Raw genomic sequence first — 21815 nt, forward strand, 5'->3', positions numbered from 1 at the left:
TTATATTTAAATTGAACTGCAATCTCATTACTGAGGTCAGTTCTGTTCGTATTTGTGAGTGTAAAGGGAACAGGTTGATGTCATGGCACGAATGCAGGATTTGACAGCATGGGAAACAGGAAGCAGCAAGTAAGGTAATTAATTTTATAAAAAGGTGTGTGGGATACCGAAACGAAAATATGGTATTTTAATCATCTGTATCTAATTCAGAAACACAGGCAGGCAGGCAGGCAGGCAGGCAGGCAAATAGCGGCCAAAGCAGCTTTTTAATCAAAATTAAATAATTAACTCATTTTTGTGTTTTGAAGTGAAAAAAATTATCAAAGGAGTAAAAAAACCACAAATCTTACTGTTTAATGTGGTAGAACATATCTTTTAGAACAAAAATAAAACAGAGATTTCATGATTATCCATTTCCCTTTATGAGATTTGCCATTTTCCGTAAAACTCTACATTTTGTTTCGATAATCATAAAAATTACACTTTGAGATTTTTTTATTGTTCCAAATAAACACTTAGTAGTTTTGTTCATTTTTTATATTATTCCTGCTACATTGATCTAAACATAAAATTTTTTTCAGACAAAATGGTTAGTAAATAAAAAAATATGAATTTTTTTCCATCGGACAACACATCTAGTTAACGGCGGCCAGTTGATTAAAATATTAAAATGATAAAATGCCAATAATCCATAAACTTTAAGAGGCTGTAAAATCTAAACCATTCAAGATAGAGCAAAAAAAAATTGGTATGGTTACTTACATCAATGAATAGAACAACCATGCCAAGTTTCGTCAAAATCTGAGACGGTGGGTGTCATGGTGTGGTTGAACTGACAGGGAATGACCCAGTTACTAAATGTAAAACATTTTGTAGGGATATTAAACTATACATTTTAAAACCTTTACAGTGAAATACTTAATGAGGTTCCACTACTTTTTTTGTCATGATAGTACTATCCAAAATCCTTTGGTGGAAGGAGGGTTGGAGGTCATAATTTGTCAGGTTTTAGAGGTCATCACCACATATATTAGGTTATCATTTTGGATGATAGAGCCTTTAGCTTTTAAAAGTTAATTAAATCAATACAAACATATCACAAATGTTAAACTTTTAAATTTAATGATTTTAATCAAATTCCAGAATTTGATAAGGTTACTTAATTTGTACAATTTATTATATCAAAGCTTTTATCTGAGTCCCAAAATTATACATTGTGACAAAAGAGCTTCATGCAACCATTTAACAAGCCAGTGCATTAATAACTAGCATCAGACGGCAGAACAATGAACTCAAGGCAGATGTGGAAACATGAACTCACTTGTTGTGCCGCAGGATGCTTCAGTGTTTCACAAACAACATGGGTTATTCTTGGCAAATATGACGCCTCCACCTCACCACCGTACTCCGTGATAACCTTCTTCCAGTTACTGGCAAAGTTGCTGTACTCCACGATAAAAAACACACAACCCAGAAGACACCGATCAGGAGGCACTGAAAGAAAACAACACCAATTTTTCAGAAATAGTTAAAACTTAACACACTTTCACACATTAATAGAGCCAATATTTGAAGTTTAATGTTTTGACCACTTTCATTGTATGTAAAAAATTAAGGAATTTTTTTTTTAAATGTTATTTTGTGCATATGTCAACGGGAACATGCTTAAACACATAAACTTACTCAAACTGTAGCATATAACCCTATTTTATGTATCAAAACCGGAAAATAATTTATTGGAACTATAGCAGACTTCCGATTATCAGGGGCAATGACTGGCAAGGGGTCCACGGATAACCGAAAAACATGGTTAAAGCAATATAAAAAAAACTGATTGAAATTTTTTTATCCAGACTATCTATACAAACACTGTAACACCCATTTGTCAAAGTAATGCCCTAATTAATTCCAGCAAAACAGAGCGCTAATCAAAACAGCACAATACATACTTTTTTTCATAAGAGAGTATTTTAATCAAAATAATTCATTTTCCAAATAGGTAAGTATGATTACTGATTAACATTTTAATCACTACACTACTCCCGTTAAATTTACAGTTCTGATACATATCTAAATCCATTTGAAGTATATTAAAATCAATTTTGAATAACATTTAGAGAATACACAACCTAAAATTAAATTTAAAAATTCACATACTGTGTTTACCTAATAATAGGGCTTGAGCATAACCTTTTTATTTTTCTATGTCGGCGCTACCAACATTTCTGAGTTACAACATATGAATGTTATTGATGTAGGAGATATATTTCAGTTCTAATAAGAATTTAAAAAGCATAAACTTAACGTTTTCTATTATTAGAAAGATTATTTAACCTCTTAACTTTATTCCCGACTCTGTTGTTTGCTAAATGCGTGTCTGCCATGATTCACCACTAGCACATTTGCCACCAGCGCATCCTAGTGGCACAAGGTAAACTAACCCTGAAAGCTTCTTGCTTTTTTCTCTCCAGGCTGCTGATGACATGCAGGATGGAGGAATATAAACGTGTCCTGAAAACCTGGATATCATCAGAAATAATTATGTAATGAAGGAAGGGAATAGCTATTGAGGAAAGCAAAATATTGTTTGTTGATGAGTCCCATTATTAATTTGTTGCATTACTAATTCATTGCAGTGTACTTAATGCTACATAACATAAGTGCTGTTACCATTGTGTGCGCATGGAAATAAAAAGTCTAAAATATTTTTGTTTTTATGGTTTATGTAAGTGAAATATGGCATGATTAATCCGCAAACCGAATAACCAGCACCCGGATAATCGGAAGTCTACTGTATGTACTAAACGTACATGTCATTAGCAGTAGGAAATAAAAAATATTTGACTGACTGAGTGCTTTTAATTTCTTTTTACTGCTGACATGGTTTCAATTTTGAACTTTACCATTTGTTACTATCCTATAAATTCAATAATGTCAATAGTATGCATGGATCGAAATAAAAAAATCTGTTGGCCATGTTAAAAATCTCATAATTCTAATACACTTCCTTGTAGTATTAATCTGTAGGCCTTCTGCCATATCTTGAACTATGGAGTATCAAAAAATAAATACTTTTTTTATTTAATTTTAAATCAAAAAATTTAAAAAAAAATTATATTTTTTAATTTTTTTATTTTTCCAGTAAACTGAAAAAATGTCATAAAAAACTAAATAAATTAATGTACATAGCACACTATTGTTGAAAATTTTAAAATTAAAGCCAAAACATTAAGATTCACAAATTTGACACTATATTTTAATTCTCAAAATTATGTAATTCAAGTGAATTTTTTCCATGTCATGAATATGTACTGCTTTTGATTTCAGTGTTATGCAGTGTATTGAGTTCCATTTTGGTGTTATTTGGGTTTTATTGCTATTCACCAAATAATTTTGCCTCTTAGCATTAGGTACTTGAGTCAGTTTGTAATAAAAACAATAAATCCTTTAAAAAAAGATTGTTTATCACAAAAAATAAATAAATACTAACTTCCAAAACTTAATACATATTTATGTATTTGAGTCACTAAATGTATAAAATTGCAAATGTTGAATGAATAGTAAAATTGATGTAAAAAAGTAGGGTTGTGCGAGAATGAGATTTAGGCATCGAGAAATTTTCGAGAAAGAAAATATTTTTCTCGCGAGAAATGAGACGAGAATCAGAAAATTTTAAATAATCAAGATTTACTGTAGATATCACTTTCAAAATATATTGTTCTGTACATAAAACTGTTGTTTATCATATACAGACCTGCCAACATTCAAATTTAAAAAATCATGAGGTCCTCGATAAAAATTTTCAGGCCCATAAATACAGGTCTTTAAATTTAAGTGACATACCTGTACATATGTTACATGGTCTCTGCTTCAAAATTTATTTCAACAAATTATAGGTTGCAGATTTAATCTAGTTGAACATAATTTAGCGCTGTCGTGTAGTGATCATGTAGGGCCGCAACTAAAAAAGATGTAAAATAACATTCTGCTCGTGTAACACTATTATCACTGTTCACAGAAAAATTAATTTTTTTATTGGAAGCAATACACTTCACGTGTTAGATGTGTTTTTTTGTAGTGATATGTTTCACAATGTCTCCTCTTCCACTATGCGAGATAGAAAAATCAGCACGGCACACGCTACAAAACGCAAAATTGCTTCCTTTACGTGACTCCAGTATTGATGGAAACTCGTTACTGTAAGCTTTCGTAAAACTTGTTTTGTAACTTTTACAAACAAAATCTTGGGGCCCCGAAAAATCGTGAGGAAACACTATTTTGGCGTGAGGGCGTGAGATGGACCTTAAAATCGTGAGCCTCACACCAAAATCGTGAGAGTTGGCAGGTCTGCATATAGAATGACAATTTAGTTGCCTGTGCACAACTGACATGCACCACACGTTATGTAGGCCTACACTAAATTATAAATATCTAAACATTCACTCACTTAGGTAAAAGTCTAGTAGCTAACATGTAAATTGTGATGATAAGCATCAACAAGAAATCTTCTAAGAAGAAATAAAAATAACCTGTACTAATAATAACAATAATCGTATCAATAAAAATAACAAATTATGATGAAAACACCTTGAATTATTAAACACACTATTTTTACATCCTTTTTTATTTTCATGGAGAAAAACAAGTTCTTGCACATGTTCTGTAGCAAGAAGTTGTCTCCTGCAGCTCACAATGTTCCCAGCTCCTGAGAACACTCATTCACTGGCTGCCTCAGTCGCAGTAATCCCGAGAAACTGCATTGCAATTTTGCACAATTGGGGGTAAAGACTACTGCCATTCTCTTTCCACCATTTTAAGGGGTCATCCACTCTTGGAATAGTAGGCTAAGAAAGATAGTCTGACACTTCCATGTTCCCCATTATTTTCAGCCTGTTGTGCCAGTTCATTCTCTTTTTTTCGAGAAATTATTTTTCTCACTCGCTGTTTGAGAATGCAATATTTCTCAAAATTTTTCTCGAGGTTAGAGATCTCGCACAACACTAAAAAAAGGAAAAAAATCCTCATTCAAAATGTTTTCAACATTAAAACCCATTATTCTAATAACACCAATGTTGCTTCAATACAAAATTTATGCCATGTATAAGTATATAGCATGTCTCAATCTTAGCACTAACAGTGTGGAAATTTACTCTCTCTTTCTAATGCACAATTTCTGCTATAGGCTTTCAGTGTGCTTTGTTGCCAGATATACGGAATAGAGAACAAAAGTTTTCGACACAACTTTGTACCTAATATAATGAAAATTGTTTTAAATATATAGGGCCTATGAAACATTTTATTTTATAAAGGAAAATTTGGAATGAGAATTGGGGAAATGTTTTTATTAGAATTAGAGTAAACAGTATATTAAAAAGCTTCTTTAATTCTGAAAAAAAAATTTATTGTGGTGCTGTTGAGTCTAACATCAACATGGTTATCATTTTATATATTATTGTAGTTTTGAAAAAATTAGTTTTCTCTTATTGTAATATGAGATATGTTTTGACACAACTTATAAATTTTACATTCATTCATTTATATTTGCTGTTAAAATGAACTAAAATTTTTGTTTCCTGGCTCACATACTTTGTTTTGTTTCCATGCATTTTTATAAAGGTGTGTGTGTGTGTATATGTGTGTGTATGTATATATATGTGTGTGAATGTATGTGTATATACACACACACCAACACACACACACACAGAGAGAGAGAGAGAGAGAGAGAGATAAAGTATAGTAGCAAAGTAACAATGTTATTGAGTCATGAAAAAATTAATTTAAGGACCACTGCATGCCACGCACGATATCTTATCAATAAGCTATCAGTCCACAGTTGCTAGGGTAGCTGTGACCATGTCTCCTGTTGCCAAGGGCAGCCACACCGAGGACCGCTGTGCTACCAACCCCACTCCTCTGCCTGGCCGGCCGAGTGCACATGGCACTAATCTGCCATCCAGCGCCAGGAATACTCCCCACCCCCCGCTCCTCACCACCTGTTCCCAGCCATCCGGAACGGTATAAAAGGCCGTCCCTTCGCCGAGCCAAGTTATTAGCTATAAAATTTAGACTAACCACTTTTATCGCATAATTGTTGTACGCGCATAATCGTCGCACCTATGTTTTAGGGCATCAAAATTTAGATAAAAAAACCTCTCGCATGATGTATTTGGTCCCGCTATTAGTTTCCAAGCGCTTTGTGTGGGTATTTTTTTCCATATAAAACGATGTATTTTAAAGTATAAATCTAATATTTATTCAGAAATTACCACTTATTTAATTAACGGAAATACGAAGTTGTCTGATATGTAAATTTTCTTTTAAAGACATTTTTAAAAATTAAAACCTTTATCTGTTCTTCTGCATCGCCGCGGTGTACCGCCTTTAAAAATGTAGCCAGTGCTAGTTGGCATCATTCATGTTTGGTTATGTTGCTTCCCGATATCTCACCGATTGCATGCAACGCGCGCTCTCTGTCGAGTGCCGAGTTAGCTACATTTGATGGCCCGCACTCTTTTGTGGTAAGTATGTACTACGATGATAGTTATGTGTTAGTTCAGGCTCGCATTCGGGTCACAGATTATGTTTTTATATTTAAAGTTGAAGAAAGGTTTTTGTTGCATGACTTATTAATTTAACTTGTTTGGCCTGCTTTTATATACTCTATTTTTTAAATAAACGTACTTTCCATGAATGGGTTTTGTTTTCATAAATATCTTTACCTAAAAAAAAATTGTTTTTCTCGCATAAACGTCGCACCCCTACTTTTCAAAATTGATTTTAGTATAAAATGTGCGACGATTATATGATAAAACACTATATCTAAAGGCATGTACCCCTATGAAAAAATAATAGGCAAAACTGACTCTGATCCGATTAGGTGGCCTCTTAAAGGCATACACATTATAAAACATGTTTTATGTAATTTAATGGCTAGTTTGTAAGTTGCTTTTGCCTTTTTTCCTTCTCTAGTTTTAGGTGCTACTGGAAGTCAAGTGGGTGTTAAGTGTAGATACCCACTAGAGCTGAGCCGATCACCTATTTTGCCGATCATGCCGATGCCGATCATCTGCTGCCGATCTTGCCGATCTTCTGAGCCGATTAGAGCCTTTCAAGTACCTCTGATTACACGTTGCTTTTGACGGATCACTATAAACGGTGAAGTATTCCCAGACAAAACTACTTTTCATTGACATGATTACTTAAAAATCACGACATAAATTTCACGGACTAGCGATTATACAGGTAAGCCCGGAAGGTCTTGTCAAGCTTCTCAGACACCAGCGTGCAGCTGGGTTAAGGCCAAGGTCATGTGACGTAACATCTCCCGAGGCTTACTGCACCTTGGCAGCAGATGGATAAAAATAGTAAACTCCCCATTATTCGTGTTCATTGGGACCCGCCGATGCCCGGATAGTTGAAATTCTGTAAAAAAAAAAAATAATAATAATAAACCCGGATAATCGGTTAACGGTAAGGGCCGCCTTCGAATTGTTGTCTCGGCTTAAAAAAATACGGCACTGCCTAGCCATTAGTTCACTGTCATTTACAGCAGCCGAAGAGAGAAAGATAAGATCGTGCTGACCTTGTACACATAAATTTTGGGTAGCTCCCCACCCCCCTCCACCCCTTCGACCAGCCGAATGCCAGACAGACACATCACTCGCCAGGCGCCTGCCATGCGTTGGCGGGCGGAAAGTAACTCAGCAGAACGTGAAACAACATTCGAACAAACGGGAGACCGGAAGCAGAAGTCAGGACATCTCCCTCAAGTTTAAAGAGTGACAAATGTGACAGTTGAAAGGGGGGAGGGGGGGCGACACAAAGGGTCGGTACAAACAGCGTTGCAGATTTTGGCGGCCCACGCGATGGCTTGCATTGTTTGCCGGCCGCCGGCCCGCGTGACGTTAATTTTAAGCGCTGACAATTTTAGCTTCTCTTTTTTTTCTGCACTTTTAAATCGTCCCGGATTATCCGATTCCCGAATTAGCGCGTCACGGATTAACGAGGTTCTACTGTGGGAAACAAAACTCTTCATCAACCAGGTTTTTATACAAAAGAAAGTTAAGCTCTATTTCCCGCTAAACAGGATAAGAATATTAATTTCGCTAAACAAAACTTTCAATAGGCCATATTTAGCGAGAAAAAACTAAATAGATGAATTCCCGAAGAGTAGTTGTTTACTAACCACAAAACTACTAGCGCCATTAATCCGTACGAATTCCGTCGCGCGACGCGCGTCACTCTAATCTCTGGCGTCACATAACCAACCTAAACAACAGTCGCCATTCGCCATTCCGGTAATATTAACCGTAAATGGTAAACAAATACATAGTTTTCGGTTCGTAAATGATAAATGACTTTGCAAATAGTATAATGGAAAATTATTTTACCGAAAGTACCGTAAATATACGTGGAAATTGATACTTAGGTATGTAACTGTTCAATGTTTATAAAACTTACGGTATTTGTTTACTTTATTGGTATATTTTTTTCGTGTGTGGTTAGTTTTAAATTATTAAATCCTATTATTTTTTGATGAATAATCAAATTTTCTTCCCGAAAAGTACCGTAAACAAACATGGAAAGTTGTTAGGTATAGGTAATTATTCAATGTTATAAGTTTGCAGTAGGAGACCAATGATCGGCTCAAATAATCGCCTACGTTTTGCCGATCATTATGATCGGCAAAATTAACAAAATCGGCCGATTATTACGATCGGGGATCGGCATCGGCCCAGCTCTAATACCCACCACCAAGGGCACTTATGTCCCTGGTTTATCAAAAGCTAGTCCCGAAATAAAAATTAAGAAAGTGGTCCTTGCATCCAAGTGCCCCAACCTTCGCCTGGTAGACTCTCTTCTACTCTGACTAACTGTTTATCCAGACCATCCTGACTCCTGTATTCTCCTACACTTAATGGAAGCCAATTGCACTCCGCATGACTGAGCCCAGGGTTTTACCTGGGCTCACTAGTTATAGTCTAGATTTAAGAAAGGGGAATAGGTAATGCTTCAATCACTGCCATGGCTAACCAATCCCCTCTTAGCACAAGATGCATACAACCCTCTCCCTACATGGCTAAGCCCAGTATGACTAGGCGTATAGGCTTCGGCCTCAGATGCAACTCGGTTCCCCTAATTCGGGCTTCTCCCAAATACACTTAGTTTTAAATAGGTTAGGAAATTTTTAAAAAATTTTGAGCAGAGCTCACCACACCACTTCCTACCCCGACAGTTGAGCAGTAACTTGCCTCTCCACCCACCGCTGGACGTCCATGTTAAGAGTCTACACACCGAAAGAACGCAAGTTTGGTTCTTTCACCCAGTGGCCAGCCTGCCATGTCTGTGAGTGAGCAAAACTTAGCATAGCATCTGCCTCCGTAAAGGCCATAGTCTAAATTGTCTGGAATTTGTTGCAAGTCTCCACCCGAGCAAGTAGTATAAACCAGTCAATTCAGTTATAGGAGAGGCTGTCTCACCCAAGTGAACCTGTTGAATTAACAGAGTGCCGTACCATCACTTGAGAGTGTTTCTACAAGCAACCTGGCCAAAGAGTGTAAGTATCTCTCAACCAGAGACTGCACGTGTCAGCACTATAAGTGATCACAAGAGTAGCCAAGTGGTCACTTCCTTAACCATAAGTAAGATATCATGTCATGCAATGCCATATTCCTCTCACTGAGTAGAGGGCCACAGATAATTGTTTCTAAAGAAAAGCAGGTGGAACTGCTTTATTGGGTGTGAACGTCCAACATAGGTTTTATCTAAAAGCATCACGCACAATTGGTGGGCAGCCAATGTGGGGCCGACTCCAGGAAGACTAGGCCGTGCCTCCAATAAATTTGCACTAACCAGGCTTAGTCCATAGCAGTTCAAATGGACTAAGCAGCCATAGAGCAATCTTGTAGTGGACACCTTACAGAAATTAGGGTCACATGACATTATAAATAATATAAACATAAAATTAATTACAGTAGAATCACATTATAAAGTACATCAATAAAGCCTCAACTTTTATACTTAGTAATGAAAGTACTTTATTCTGAATGTCTATATATTTACCTTTAAAACGTAATATTTTTTATATTTTTAAAAATAAAGTAGTAGGGGATCAAATTTTACATTAGCTTGGAAGCAAATATTTGTAAAACAACAAGAATTTAAAAAAACTACTGAACCTAATACAGTAGCCTAAATTCTAGGCCTACATATACAAAATTTATATCTGTTGAACACAAAATGACAAATCAGTTAAACTATTTTGCAGATATGTACATTTATTGGGAAAGAATTCCCTTGTTATCTCCTAGACGAAGTCTCTTGCGACCAGCAGATAAAGATAACTGTTCATACAGTTTAATAATTTTTTTGCAATCTTTTATTATTGTTGACAGTGCAGTGGGCACCAAACCAAACGACTGTGCCACATCTGCATTTTTTCTGCCTTTGTTAACTTCTTTTAAAATTTTCACTTTTTCCTTCAAAGTGAGCTTGTGTTTTTTTTTTATCTTTTTGGCCATCCATCCTGATTAAAATATTCAATCAACAATATTGTTTGCCTCGCGCCACGTCAAACGTAAACAAACCTCGCATCCATAGATAACCATAGCACCACACTAGTAGCGCGCGTCGCGAGCATGGCTGTGCCAGGCGACATTCCAACCTTCATGGCAACACAATTAAAGCGTGTCAGCCATGTTGTGACACCAAACAGTTGAAAACTTAACCTGCATAAATTAACATTATTAGATTTTCTATTTCGTATATAAGTTAAAATATAATTTTTATTTAACATTTGTATCTGAGTTAATTAAAACTTTTAAAACGTGCTCTACAAATAACCAAAAGATAGCGCAGCTAAAAACAATTGTCTTGAAGAGGGGCGAGACAGCAATCAACTGTTTAGATCGTCTCGTGCACTAAAGTGTGTGATCCATGGAGAAGGAAGAATGGCACGTTATACTACAGGGTGGCCACTCTTCTGGGATAATAAAATTCCTGGTTTTTTCCAGGTTTTTTCAAGGGTGGTTTTTATCAATATTTGCATACAATTTGCATTTTTGTTACACAAAGCACACACAATATGATGTTTTATTGGCGTTAAACAATAGACAACTTACCTACTGGCTTAAAAATTAAATCAATGAACTTGCTTAAAACAAAACCTACCACCAACAAAAAATTTATAATCTCACGTCACAAAAATTACTTGACACCAAACGCACGTGTTTTGCCTCTCTTGCGTGGCTGGCTAATGCTGTTCTTCCCATCCATGCTACCGATATTGATTTTAACATTACACAAATTGCAAATAGCGTGTGTCCTGCACTTTGGATCTTTCTCCACCCATTCAAACTCTTCCGTATATTTGTCATTGTACGTGGTGACCGAACTCGTTGACATTTTGATAGTCTGCGCCAATTACATGTTAGATTAAAAAATTCAAAACAACGTCCCACACAACTAAACTTTTAAAAAAACTCGAGAAAAGTATTCGTGATACCGTGTAGAGCTGTAGCAAACCGTATGTATTCGTTACTGAGTAACGGGTGCGGCATCTAGTAACGAGTAACGAAACGTTACACACGAATGCATTTCGTTACTCGCATCTTTCCTATGTTTTACGCATGCGCGCGCTTATTCGTTACAAAGAACGATGTTTGTTTATTAATAAAAGTATAATTTGGAAATTCGTCGTCCAAGTTTTTTACTGTTTATTAAAGGTATTGTGTGTGTAGACAAAGTTTTAGATTCGAACAGAAACAACGTAAGAAAGTATTTTTTACAAATTATAAATATGTATGTTTTTGTTTTTTATTATCGCGTATTTTCACGTTTTATGTTCTTATATTAAAAGATATATTATAATAAAGCCGCTCTAATGAGATTTAATTGTTTCTTGGTTAACAAAAGCTGTTAATTATCAAATATTTTTAATTGTTTATATTCGAATTATTTTTATTTACGCGACGTCATACTGTACGCGTACGAAATACGACTCGATTCGTTGCTGTTACATAACATAGCATGTGCCATGTTATGCAGTATCAGAAGTAACGAGTAACGATACGAAAGTAACGAGTACTGATTGTTATAGTAACGAATACATACGGGTACACATTTTTTCGTTACTTTTACACCTCTAATACCGTGACGCAGTAACATGAGCGCAAAGTAGAAACAAATATACATACAAAACTAGTGCTACCAACATGCCGTGCGAGAAATTACTACCACCCTACAACAACATTTTCAGCCAAAATGCTGTTGCTTTTGAATACAGAAACATAATAAGTATGGAAGTCTGAATTGTTAACGGTTTCTTACGTACTACAAAAGTTTTTAAATGCAATATGAACAAATTAACTTTCACAAAATATAGCACACGAGCACGCTGTCGTGCTTCGACGGGTGGTGAACGTGATCATTTAACAGCCGTATGTTATTGCGATCGTTACTTCATAAAAAAATTCCCGGTTCTAATAAAAATTCCTGGTTGATTCCAGGTATTCCTGGTTTTTTTAAGAAATCCTGGCTATTTCCCGTATTTCCCGATTTCCCGGTTGGCTGGCCACCCTGTACTATACTATGATTCTACGAATCGTTGAGACAGTGTTTGTTTACTTTTTATATTTGTTAACAATTCTTGAAAGTGATAAAAATTAATCATAATGTACATTTATATTAAATAACCCCTGCGCAAACACAGTAACAATTATGTAAAATTTTCCTGATAACTGGAAAAGTATGGTCGTTGTATTGAAAGGTAGGATACGTTTTTAATGTTAAAGTGAAATATTTTTACATTGTTTACATTGTTGTTATGAGCGGGAATTTAAAATCATACGTTGAACTGAAAGCTACGTTATTCTGAAGTACGTTGTAACGAAATCTCGCTGTACTAATTTTGAATATATTTTTTTGGTATTTAGGATACAATACTCTCATTTGCTGTAAAATACATACTATATTTCTTTAAATTGTATTTCCAAAATAATGCAGAAAGATTTCACTAAAAATTCAAAGAGTAAGTATGGTGCATGATACATGGTTTTTAAATATACCACATTACACCTTTTTTTCCCCCTGTATTTCTTAACGAATGTACGATAGAGGTTCAACACGGCTCAGGACCAAATGTATTCAGGCACACCGCAAGTAGAATCACGCTCACAGCTCGGCCCGGGACGGAAGGGAGTCTCACGTTTAAGCCCCGGCGTGTGGCCGTAGAAGTGCTGCTGCGGACGCCCCGGGTGCTGGCCGCCGCCCGCGCTCTGCATGCTCTGGGCGGACTTGGCGAGCGCCGCGACCACCCGCACGGCCGTCGCTGCCGTCTGCGGCTGCACCGTCCTGACCGCGCTGGCGGGTGCTGGGGGCACGAGGGCGGGCACCGGCAGGGAGCTGTCTGCAGCCGTCACGTGGCGGTACTGCTGGTGGGGCGGCTGCTGAGGCTGCTGCTGCGAACAACATCCACTCAACTACAGGTGGTGCAGGATCTTAAAATTGTGTATTTGGGAGGGGTCTAGGTTAGGGAGGACTCTTAGGTACATCTATACACATTATCATTATTCTGGGTTTCAGGAATGCAGAAAGGATAGCATGCATCATTGTGCTTTGTTTGGGTATCGGCCAGCCATGGCAGCAATTGATGCCATGAGTTGGGTAAAAACCTGCATAGACACAGGAAAAACCCTGGGCTCATTCAAGTGGAGCGCAAAAATTCAAGCATGAAGCAAGCAGGTTGGTTACAGGAAAAGGATTGTCCGGGATAAATAAGTGGTCGGGTTAGAAAAATACTACCAAACAAAGGGCGGGAACTTTGACATTGCTGTCCACATTGGTTTTTGGCAGTACTGGATTTTGGGCGGCGACTTACATCATGAAATAAGAATGGAATGTTGACGGAATGAATAAGCGAGTGAGATGGGAGCACCCGAGGAAAGATACTCGCTGATGACAATGTCTACCACGTTTCCCACTTAGGAAAAATTTGGATCCAAACAAGATTTATGCTAATCCTGTTTCCTAAATTTAAATTGAATATCAAATTACTCTCGAAAGTCAAGTATTGAGAGTTTGTAACGCAGAGAATGTTGGTGAAGGCAAGTCACAAACACTGCAACAAAACTGACCTGGAAACACATTTGCTGCTGCTCGTTGACAATCGGTCGCACGGGCCGCGAAGTCGGCAACACGCACGGTGGCGGCTGGTGCTGCGAAGCATTGTGCTGTGCCGTCATCAGTCGAAGTTGTCCTGCCGCTGATCCTTCTTGGTGCTAAAAACAAATAAAATAACAAATGAAATAAAACAAAAATTCAGGAAGAAGAGTTATCCTGAAGCAACTCATGAGCAGAGATATTTGTTTTCATAATTTTAGGTACATTAATTGGTATGTAAACTCAAAAAGAGTCATGCAGACAGCTGATTTCCTATTAAAGAAAAAAATTTACTTCAATTTTTGGCTGCCATTATTCACAGCTGCTTTCAGTTCTGGCGTGTTTCATCAATAACATAAACAATAATCAAATCATAAACATTGAAAACTACGTTTATCTACATAATTAATTTTAATATAAGTACATGAATATACAAATTTGTTTTTCATGATACATAATATTAAAAATGCATCAAAAAACCACAGAGTGGTATTTCTGTGCGCTATGGGAACATTAACAAATGCATGAAGAGGGACTCAGGGTGGTTTACTGAGTCAGGTAAATAAATTCTAAGCAAAATTTTGTTATGTAAATCAAACTAAGTAATACTGAACTTTGCCTAAGTCAACAATGTACAAGAGGACCTTAATTTGCTTGTAGTGGCTAAGTATAAAATCTTGGTTTTACCAAGAATCACACTGTGTGTCAAACTTTATATTAATGACAGAGCAATAAAGTAAAACTCTTTGTTTAAAACTTTGAGATTCCTGATATAAAAATAATTACATAGGTCTCAAATTGGTACTACTACCTTTCAGCACTACCAGTTCCTTCAACACATTTAGACTGAGACCTTCTAACTACTTGCACTCAATCACAATTAAGTACTTGTTAGGATGGTAAGACTGAACATAAAATTTTTATACAATATTTATTATTTTAGAATGCTCATTTTAAAATAAAACTGATTATCTTCCAACTATTGTAATATATTTATAATACATTAAACTTATCCCAAAAGTTAATTTAAATTTTTAAAGTTCAAAATTTAACTTACCCAATAGCTCTGATAAAGGAATGCAAGAAAAAAATAATAAATTGGCCAAGTTAGTTCAATGCATTTGAAGTATCCGACAGTTTTAATGGAACAAAACCAATAATATTCCTACAGGGTTTACTTTAATAAACAATTCTCACTTATCTTACAGTCTAAAAAAACTGTTTAAAAACTTTAAAAAAAGTAAAATCTAAATAAAAACTTTTTTTTAATTTTAGTAATTAATGTAATTTAGGTTTTCTTGTTTTAATCACTACAATAATTTTTATATTTACATGTTTTTGTTCCCTAATTAGTCTTTATTTTTAAGACTTTAAGATTTTCAAAACAACTACAATCAATGAAAAAACTGAGACCGCAACAGAAAGTACAGGTGACGACAAAACATGAATGTTGCAAATTATACAAATTTCACATGAACAAAGTCTTAATAGGTTTATTTCAACAAATTAGCCAGCCTGTGCTGAAAAACACAGCTATTGACATTAGGTTTAAAATATACTCAACAAATTAATCTAAATAAGATCAAAAGTTTTATCTATCATTATTCAAATTTTACTTGATTACTGATCACCTGGTTAGTGTATCCAAACATATTGAATGAAAATAGAACCATTAAAATATTTTTTTTTAGATAAATATAAGGGATAAATAACATGAGGTCACGGTTTTTAATATCATTTGTCTATCATACTAAATTTAAAAATTAATAAAATTTAAACTGCATCACTGCAAAAGATACATTAATACTTTCTCCTGATGAGCTGAACTGTTTAGTTGTCTCGGTTGAGCAGTTAATGCATCTAGTGTAAACATCTGGAGTTTCAGCGTAAATAATCTGTTACTTTTTGTCCTTATGCATCTTATCTCAGAATCTTACCCAAGTGTGTTTATGAAACTGGTGAATAATAGATTAATGTATCTATTGTGACTTGGACACCATGTTGTCCTCTTGAAATTTCCACAGTCTGACTTGAAGATGAAACTATTTTTGTCAACTTTCCTCTACCACCACCCAGCTCCCCTCCCCTCCTAACCAACAACTGAGGCTAGCTTTAAGAAAAGTGGTTATTGAATGCATGGCTGAACGAGGGAATGGAAGGGTGCAACGTACGCCTCAGCTGCAGACGAGGGAATGTCATAGCAATGCCACCCGAAGTGGCCATACATGATTTCGGGGGTTTTTTTTTTCTGCCTGTAGCTGCTACTTGACAAGAGCAGGGCGGTTCTCTATCATGTATATCATTCTGTTACACTATATTCCGTGATTGTATCAAATTAAATAAAATCAAGATGCAGTAAAATTATTTATATAGCTCCGAGTACATGCAGCTTCAAAAACGGAAGTCCAATCGAAGACTAAATGAAAATTCACAAATTTACAAAAAATCATTTAAGCAAAGAATACAGAAAATTACCTATTTAATCATGTTTGTTTGCAGACATAACTAACACATGACATAACTAACACATGTGGTGTCAGTTAATGCATTTTACGAGGAAGATAACCAGTCCAGTTGTTAAAAATATATTAGATCTGTCAGCACTCTGATACAGCTTAATGTGTGTCTGTAACAGCGCACAATGCGGTGGAAATGTTTTTCTTCAAAACTTTTCAAACCAGATTGGGAAATATTAATTTTATGTAATTTATTTTTATTTTTATTTTTTATTTCATATATATTTTTCTTTGTATGTTCATTCAACATAAACACAGTATTCAGACTCATTTGTAAGCATGTTAGCAAACCCTACACAGTAAACTAAACTAATGTTTAGATCAGGGGTCGGTAGACCACGGCTCGCAAGCCACATGCGGCTCTTTTCATACAAGCAAAATCAAACGGCCCCATCACAAGGCATGTCCTCAACGTACGTGCTGGCACCTACCATCGCACCGCCTGCCACTGCTCTCGCCCAGCAACTTTTTTTTTATTTTAATTATTAATTAATTTAAGTAATTTAGGTTAATAATTGTTTTATCACTACAGTATTTTTTTTATTTTTCCCTAAGTAGTCTTTATTTTTAAGATATAAAATATTTCGATTTTATCTCGTCATTTTAATTGTCTTAAAATTCCATGTAGATATAGAGAAAATACATGTTCCGGCTCCGGAAAAAAATTGGAGAAACTGGCTCATCTCACTCGAAAGTCTGCCGGCCCCTGGTTTAGTTCAAACCTTAATGAAGAGAATAAAACTTGTATAAAGCTAATGTAAAATATGTGGCAAAATTGCCCCCACACACGCACAGCATTAGGACTCAGTAACTATGAAATTTATTCATGTGTTTTTCTGGTAGATAACACAGCATGACCAACCACAAGCATGCCCACTCCCACCCCCCTCCAGTATTACATTCCACTGACAATGTTTAAACAAATTCGGAAATGATCAAGAAATGAATGTTCTAAGTTTCTACTACCTTCTATTTTCTTACACTTCAGTTAAATTTAAAAAAAAAAATAAAGCTTAGTTAAGGGTGTATGTCACACTCCAGGTCCATATTTTATTTTTATGTTTAAGACGGTTAAACTGTTAGACTTTTTGAATGGCAAAAATTAAACAAACAGAAGAAAAATATATACTGCATACTTTTTGCATAATTAGCTGGCAAAGTTTAATTTTTAACATTTTTGTGCAGTACAGATACGGAGAACCAAAAGGAATAAATAACTGAAAATGTTTGTGTTTGAAGGCAATTCTGGTGGCTACTGCATGGCATGGTTTAAAATTACATCAGAAAAACTTATCTAATTTTATTTAAACTTTTGAACTCATAAAAATTCTAATTATTTTATAAGGCCAGGAAAAATAAAATACTTCTTACTGAAAGAAATTAAACCAAATCACAGAGCAACCAGTAAAATAGACTTTAAACCTAAAACGTTCCAGTTTTATATTCCATTTCATTCTCAACCAAACTGCATTAATAAATAAATAAATATATATATATATATATATATATATAGAGAGAGAGAGAGAGAGAAAAGGGGGGGGGGGGGGCCGTCAGCAACTCAAAAAGTCGGCAAGTTTAACTGTGTGGAAAACCAATATAAAATAATAATATGGAATGTGACAAACACCCTTAATATTGTACTTGCATAATAAACTTACTTTAATGTCTCCTATTTTCATTCTATCATCTACAGAATAAGTTTTACCTTCCTGCTACCGGACAATAGGACAAGATGTAAATCAATTCCTAACTACCTACTGCTGTAAAAAAACTGTTCTTCCCAACTACAGACAGTGCTATTTTTTTTTCTCCCTCCCAATCAGATGCCTATTCTAAGGAAGAAAGAGGGCTATTAACACAATACACCTTATAACACCAAAATTTAAGTTAATATATCACAAAGTACTGAAGTACAATAAAATCATGAAACTAATCAGGATTTTCAACCAAAACTTAACTATATTGACAAATACCTAATCTTTAAAATATTAAATTCAATGAAAGTAATTTATTTAGCACGATGTTTGTACCACAACTTAATAAATAAAGAATGGAAAAGTTTCTGACCTTAGAGCAATTTTCAAACACAGAAATATTTAACAGATTTATTTCCTTTGTTCTAAAAAGTTATACATGCTTATTACACATCATTATATTAAAAATAAGCATAAAATTTCAGTCAAAATTACACTGTTTTGGAGACGACAGTAACATGGAACGTTTATGTACCATATTTGTTAAGTAATATCTAATATGCTATCATGTTTTTATAAACATACTTCATAAAAAATTTAAAAAAATAACACCCAAGTATCATGTTTTAGAAAGAAATTGGCCAGAAAATAAAACCATAAAAGCTTGTCTCTACACATAACTGATAAGATAGCTTTGTTCATTTAAGCTATATACACATATACATAAAATTGGAGGGAGACAGCAAAATTCTTCAAACCAAATTTTAAGACTGCTTACATTTATTTTATGCTGTATACTTACACATTCAACAAAGACAAAGTAAAATTCCTGACTTGGCATTTTAAAATTTGCACAATCACTTGTTGTCGAGCTTTTCAAAAGACTTTAATCTGGAATTCTATGGTTCGGCACTTTCTGTAATTCAGCACCAATCAAGCCGTTCACATTCAGTTTGTTCGGGTGGATTCCGGTTGTGGGCCTTGGCCACCAGGTTGCATTTCTGCGTTGCTAGCATACTTAGTGTGTAAGGTTGCATGAGCTCTACCCACCACACACTATTTGTAAATGAATGTTGGGCTGCTAGAGCAGGTATTATATTGTTTTGATAATCATGTTTAATCTAGTATCATGCATAAGCATTTAAAGCGTTTTGTTTATTCTAAAATATCTTAACTTTCAAGTTAAACGGATAGGTTAACATAAGATTTGATGTACTTTTTTAAATTTTATTCTACTGTATTTCACTTTTTTCCAGTATTAGTACTGTATAAAAAGCAAAATTAAAATTTTTGAAAAACCCCAGACTAAAAGGAAGTAAGTAACTAAAGATAAAAATAAAAAAGCATTTTAAAAAAGGTTGATTTGTCATGAATTCACCTATAAAAACAACTAATTATAACTTTTCTCTTAGTGCTTCCTACCTTTATGTGCCTATTTGTTTCTCGTAGATAGACACAGCAATAATATAAAATACAGGTACCACACATATTCACCTAACTATTAGTATAATGACAAATCCAAGAAAATCAGTTGGGGCTGCCATTGCCATCTCTGTTCCCAATTTCAATTAAAATATAGAAGTATAGTAAAGCTATTATGTGTCTCGTAGAGATGCAGCAATTTATAAAAATTAAAAACCACATTAATTACGTACCCAACACAATTTAAATTAGTCACAAACTCATAAAACTGCAAAATTTTAGTTCATTTAAAAATGTGCAACAAGACTTTGTATATGTTTACTATTATTGAACGAGAATTCCAATACCATCTTAACATGTGCGGGGGCGAAAATTTACAGTAACAAGCATTTATACAGAAATGTGTTTCATGTAGTCACTTTGCAAGGGAAACAGTAAAAGTCATTTACATTATGTAAAGTCCTATATTATTTGGATGATACTTTTTTATTCAATTTTAATTAAAGTATAATTTTTATTTATTTTATTTATTTGAAGAGCTCAAACATGGTTTACTAGCTACGTGCCTCCATATATTTTCCGACAATGTTCTTCTGCTCTATCATCAGACCCTCCAGCAGTTCATGTACAGAAGCAAGAAGAAAAATGTTTTTTTACAGCGCCCTTTGGCGAGTTAACACTTTAACACCTATCTAAGAACCATCGCAGATGACTTACAAACCTTTGACAGAAAACCGTATCTAAATTGGTCAAACTGTTTTGGAGATAACATTCTTTTTTTTGCACACTAAAACAACGTCTCATTCTAAACGCATAAAAAAAATCCCGCAGTGAAATTGATTTTCAACTGTTTCTAATAATTTTTTTTTCTTGATAACCCAGCTATTCCCATGTGACTTTGCAGCAATGTAGAAGTGTGTTCACATTAAAGTATTTCTGTAGTCAATCAGAATAAACCACATCTTTGTGTAGGATTTCAACTCTCGAAACTCAAGGAATTTCAGTCATATATACTAGCCTTGTGAAGCTGGCCTCAACAAGGTACTGTGCTGTCGGTTGGACTAGACGACAGCCTCAGTGAAGGTAGTCACATCATTCAACTAGTTCCCCATTTGATAAGCTATGGATCAGTTGCGCCTGACGAGGATTCAACAAATAAACTGAAGTCAATATCAAGGAGGGCAATTTAACATCTGCTGGTCGGGGACAGGTTGCATATAACCTTTTTCATTCAGACTTATTGATTGTGAAATTTTGTGACCCTAGGTGTTTGAATAATCATCCCACAAAGATGGGATGCCAATGTCAATACCTAGTTGGAAAATTCAACTTCTAATATTTTTTCTTAGTGCAACTGGACAGTAAATATCTATTTTCATGCAAAGAAATTACTTGTCTTTTGTATTCTGTATACAACTGTACGGACAGTGATTCATTATGATTTTCTATGATTGGCAATGAATATAATTTGAAAAGTTTTACAAGTCTTTTCTTAAATCAGCAACTAATTGTAACATTCATGTGTGTGTGTGTGTGTGTGTGTGTTTTTTTGGTTTTGTTATATGTAGGGTGAAGTCTGACCATGCAATAAGTTTGCTCAGAATTTTTTATTACTGGTTTTCACTTCAGTACAGTTTTTTTTCAGGTTACATTTCAAATGTCAAGTGTACATTTTAATAATAATTTTTAAAGTAGAGCGCTGAATTTTTAGATGTTATGTGATATCAGATGTCTTTTAAAAGTAATGCTCAGTTTTCTTTAAGTAGCAAAAAATCTTAATATTCAACAGACTTAAACCTTCTTCAACTATAATTTGAATTAAAAAATTAGTCTTTGCAAACCCCTGTTATTTACAATTTTCCGTGCACCAGGAAAATGAAGTAAGATGAAGGAAAGCACATGAAAGAGAAAATTGTACCATATTAGCATTATAAGAAATAGTGAATAGTGTAAGTTACAAGAAATATAAAGTTTGGTGATTAAAAAATATTTTATATCAAGAAATAAAAACATTTAAATTTTTTTC

At 34.8% G+C, this 21815-nt stretch overlaps 1 protein-coding gene across 5 annotated transcripts in view; it reads right to left on the reverse strand.

The window, feature by feature from the left end:
• The window catches only part of LOC134530910 (PAX-interacting protein 1-like), a 146674-nt gene that overhangs the window by 32799 nt on the left and 92060 nt on the right, over nucleotides 1–21815 (reverse strand). For 3 of the 5 annotated variants that reach the window (XM_063366212.1, XM_063366213.1, XM_063366216.1), the window contains exons 15-17: nucleotides 14133–14276; nucleotides 13205–13457; nucleotides 1322–1494 (exon numbers count right to left, since the gene is read on the reverse strand). In XM_063366212.1, coding sequence (XP_063222282.1) covers nucleotides 1322–1494; nucleotides 13205–13457; nucleotides 14133–14276 — 570 coding nt within the window. The remainder of the gene's footprint in view (nucleotides 1–1321; nucleotides 1495–13204; nucleotides 13458–14132; nucleotides 14277–21815) is intronic. The other 2 variants (XM_063366214.1, XM_063366217.1) reach the window with 1 other exon arrangement.

Source organism: Bacillus rossius, chromosome 3 (assembly GCF_032445375.1).
Source record: "Bacillus rossius redtenbacheri isolate Brsri chromosome 3, Brsri_v3, whole genome shotgun sequence".
In the NCBI taxonomy this organism is placed as follows: Eukaryota; Metazoa; Arthropoda; class Insecta; order Phasmatodea; family Bacillidae; genus Bacillus; species Bacillus rossius.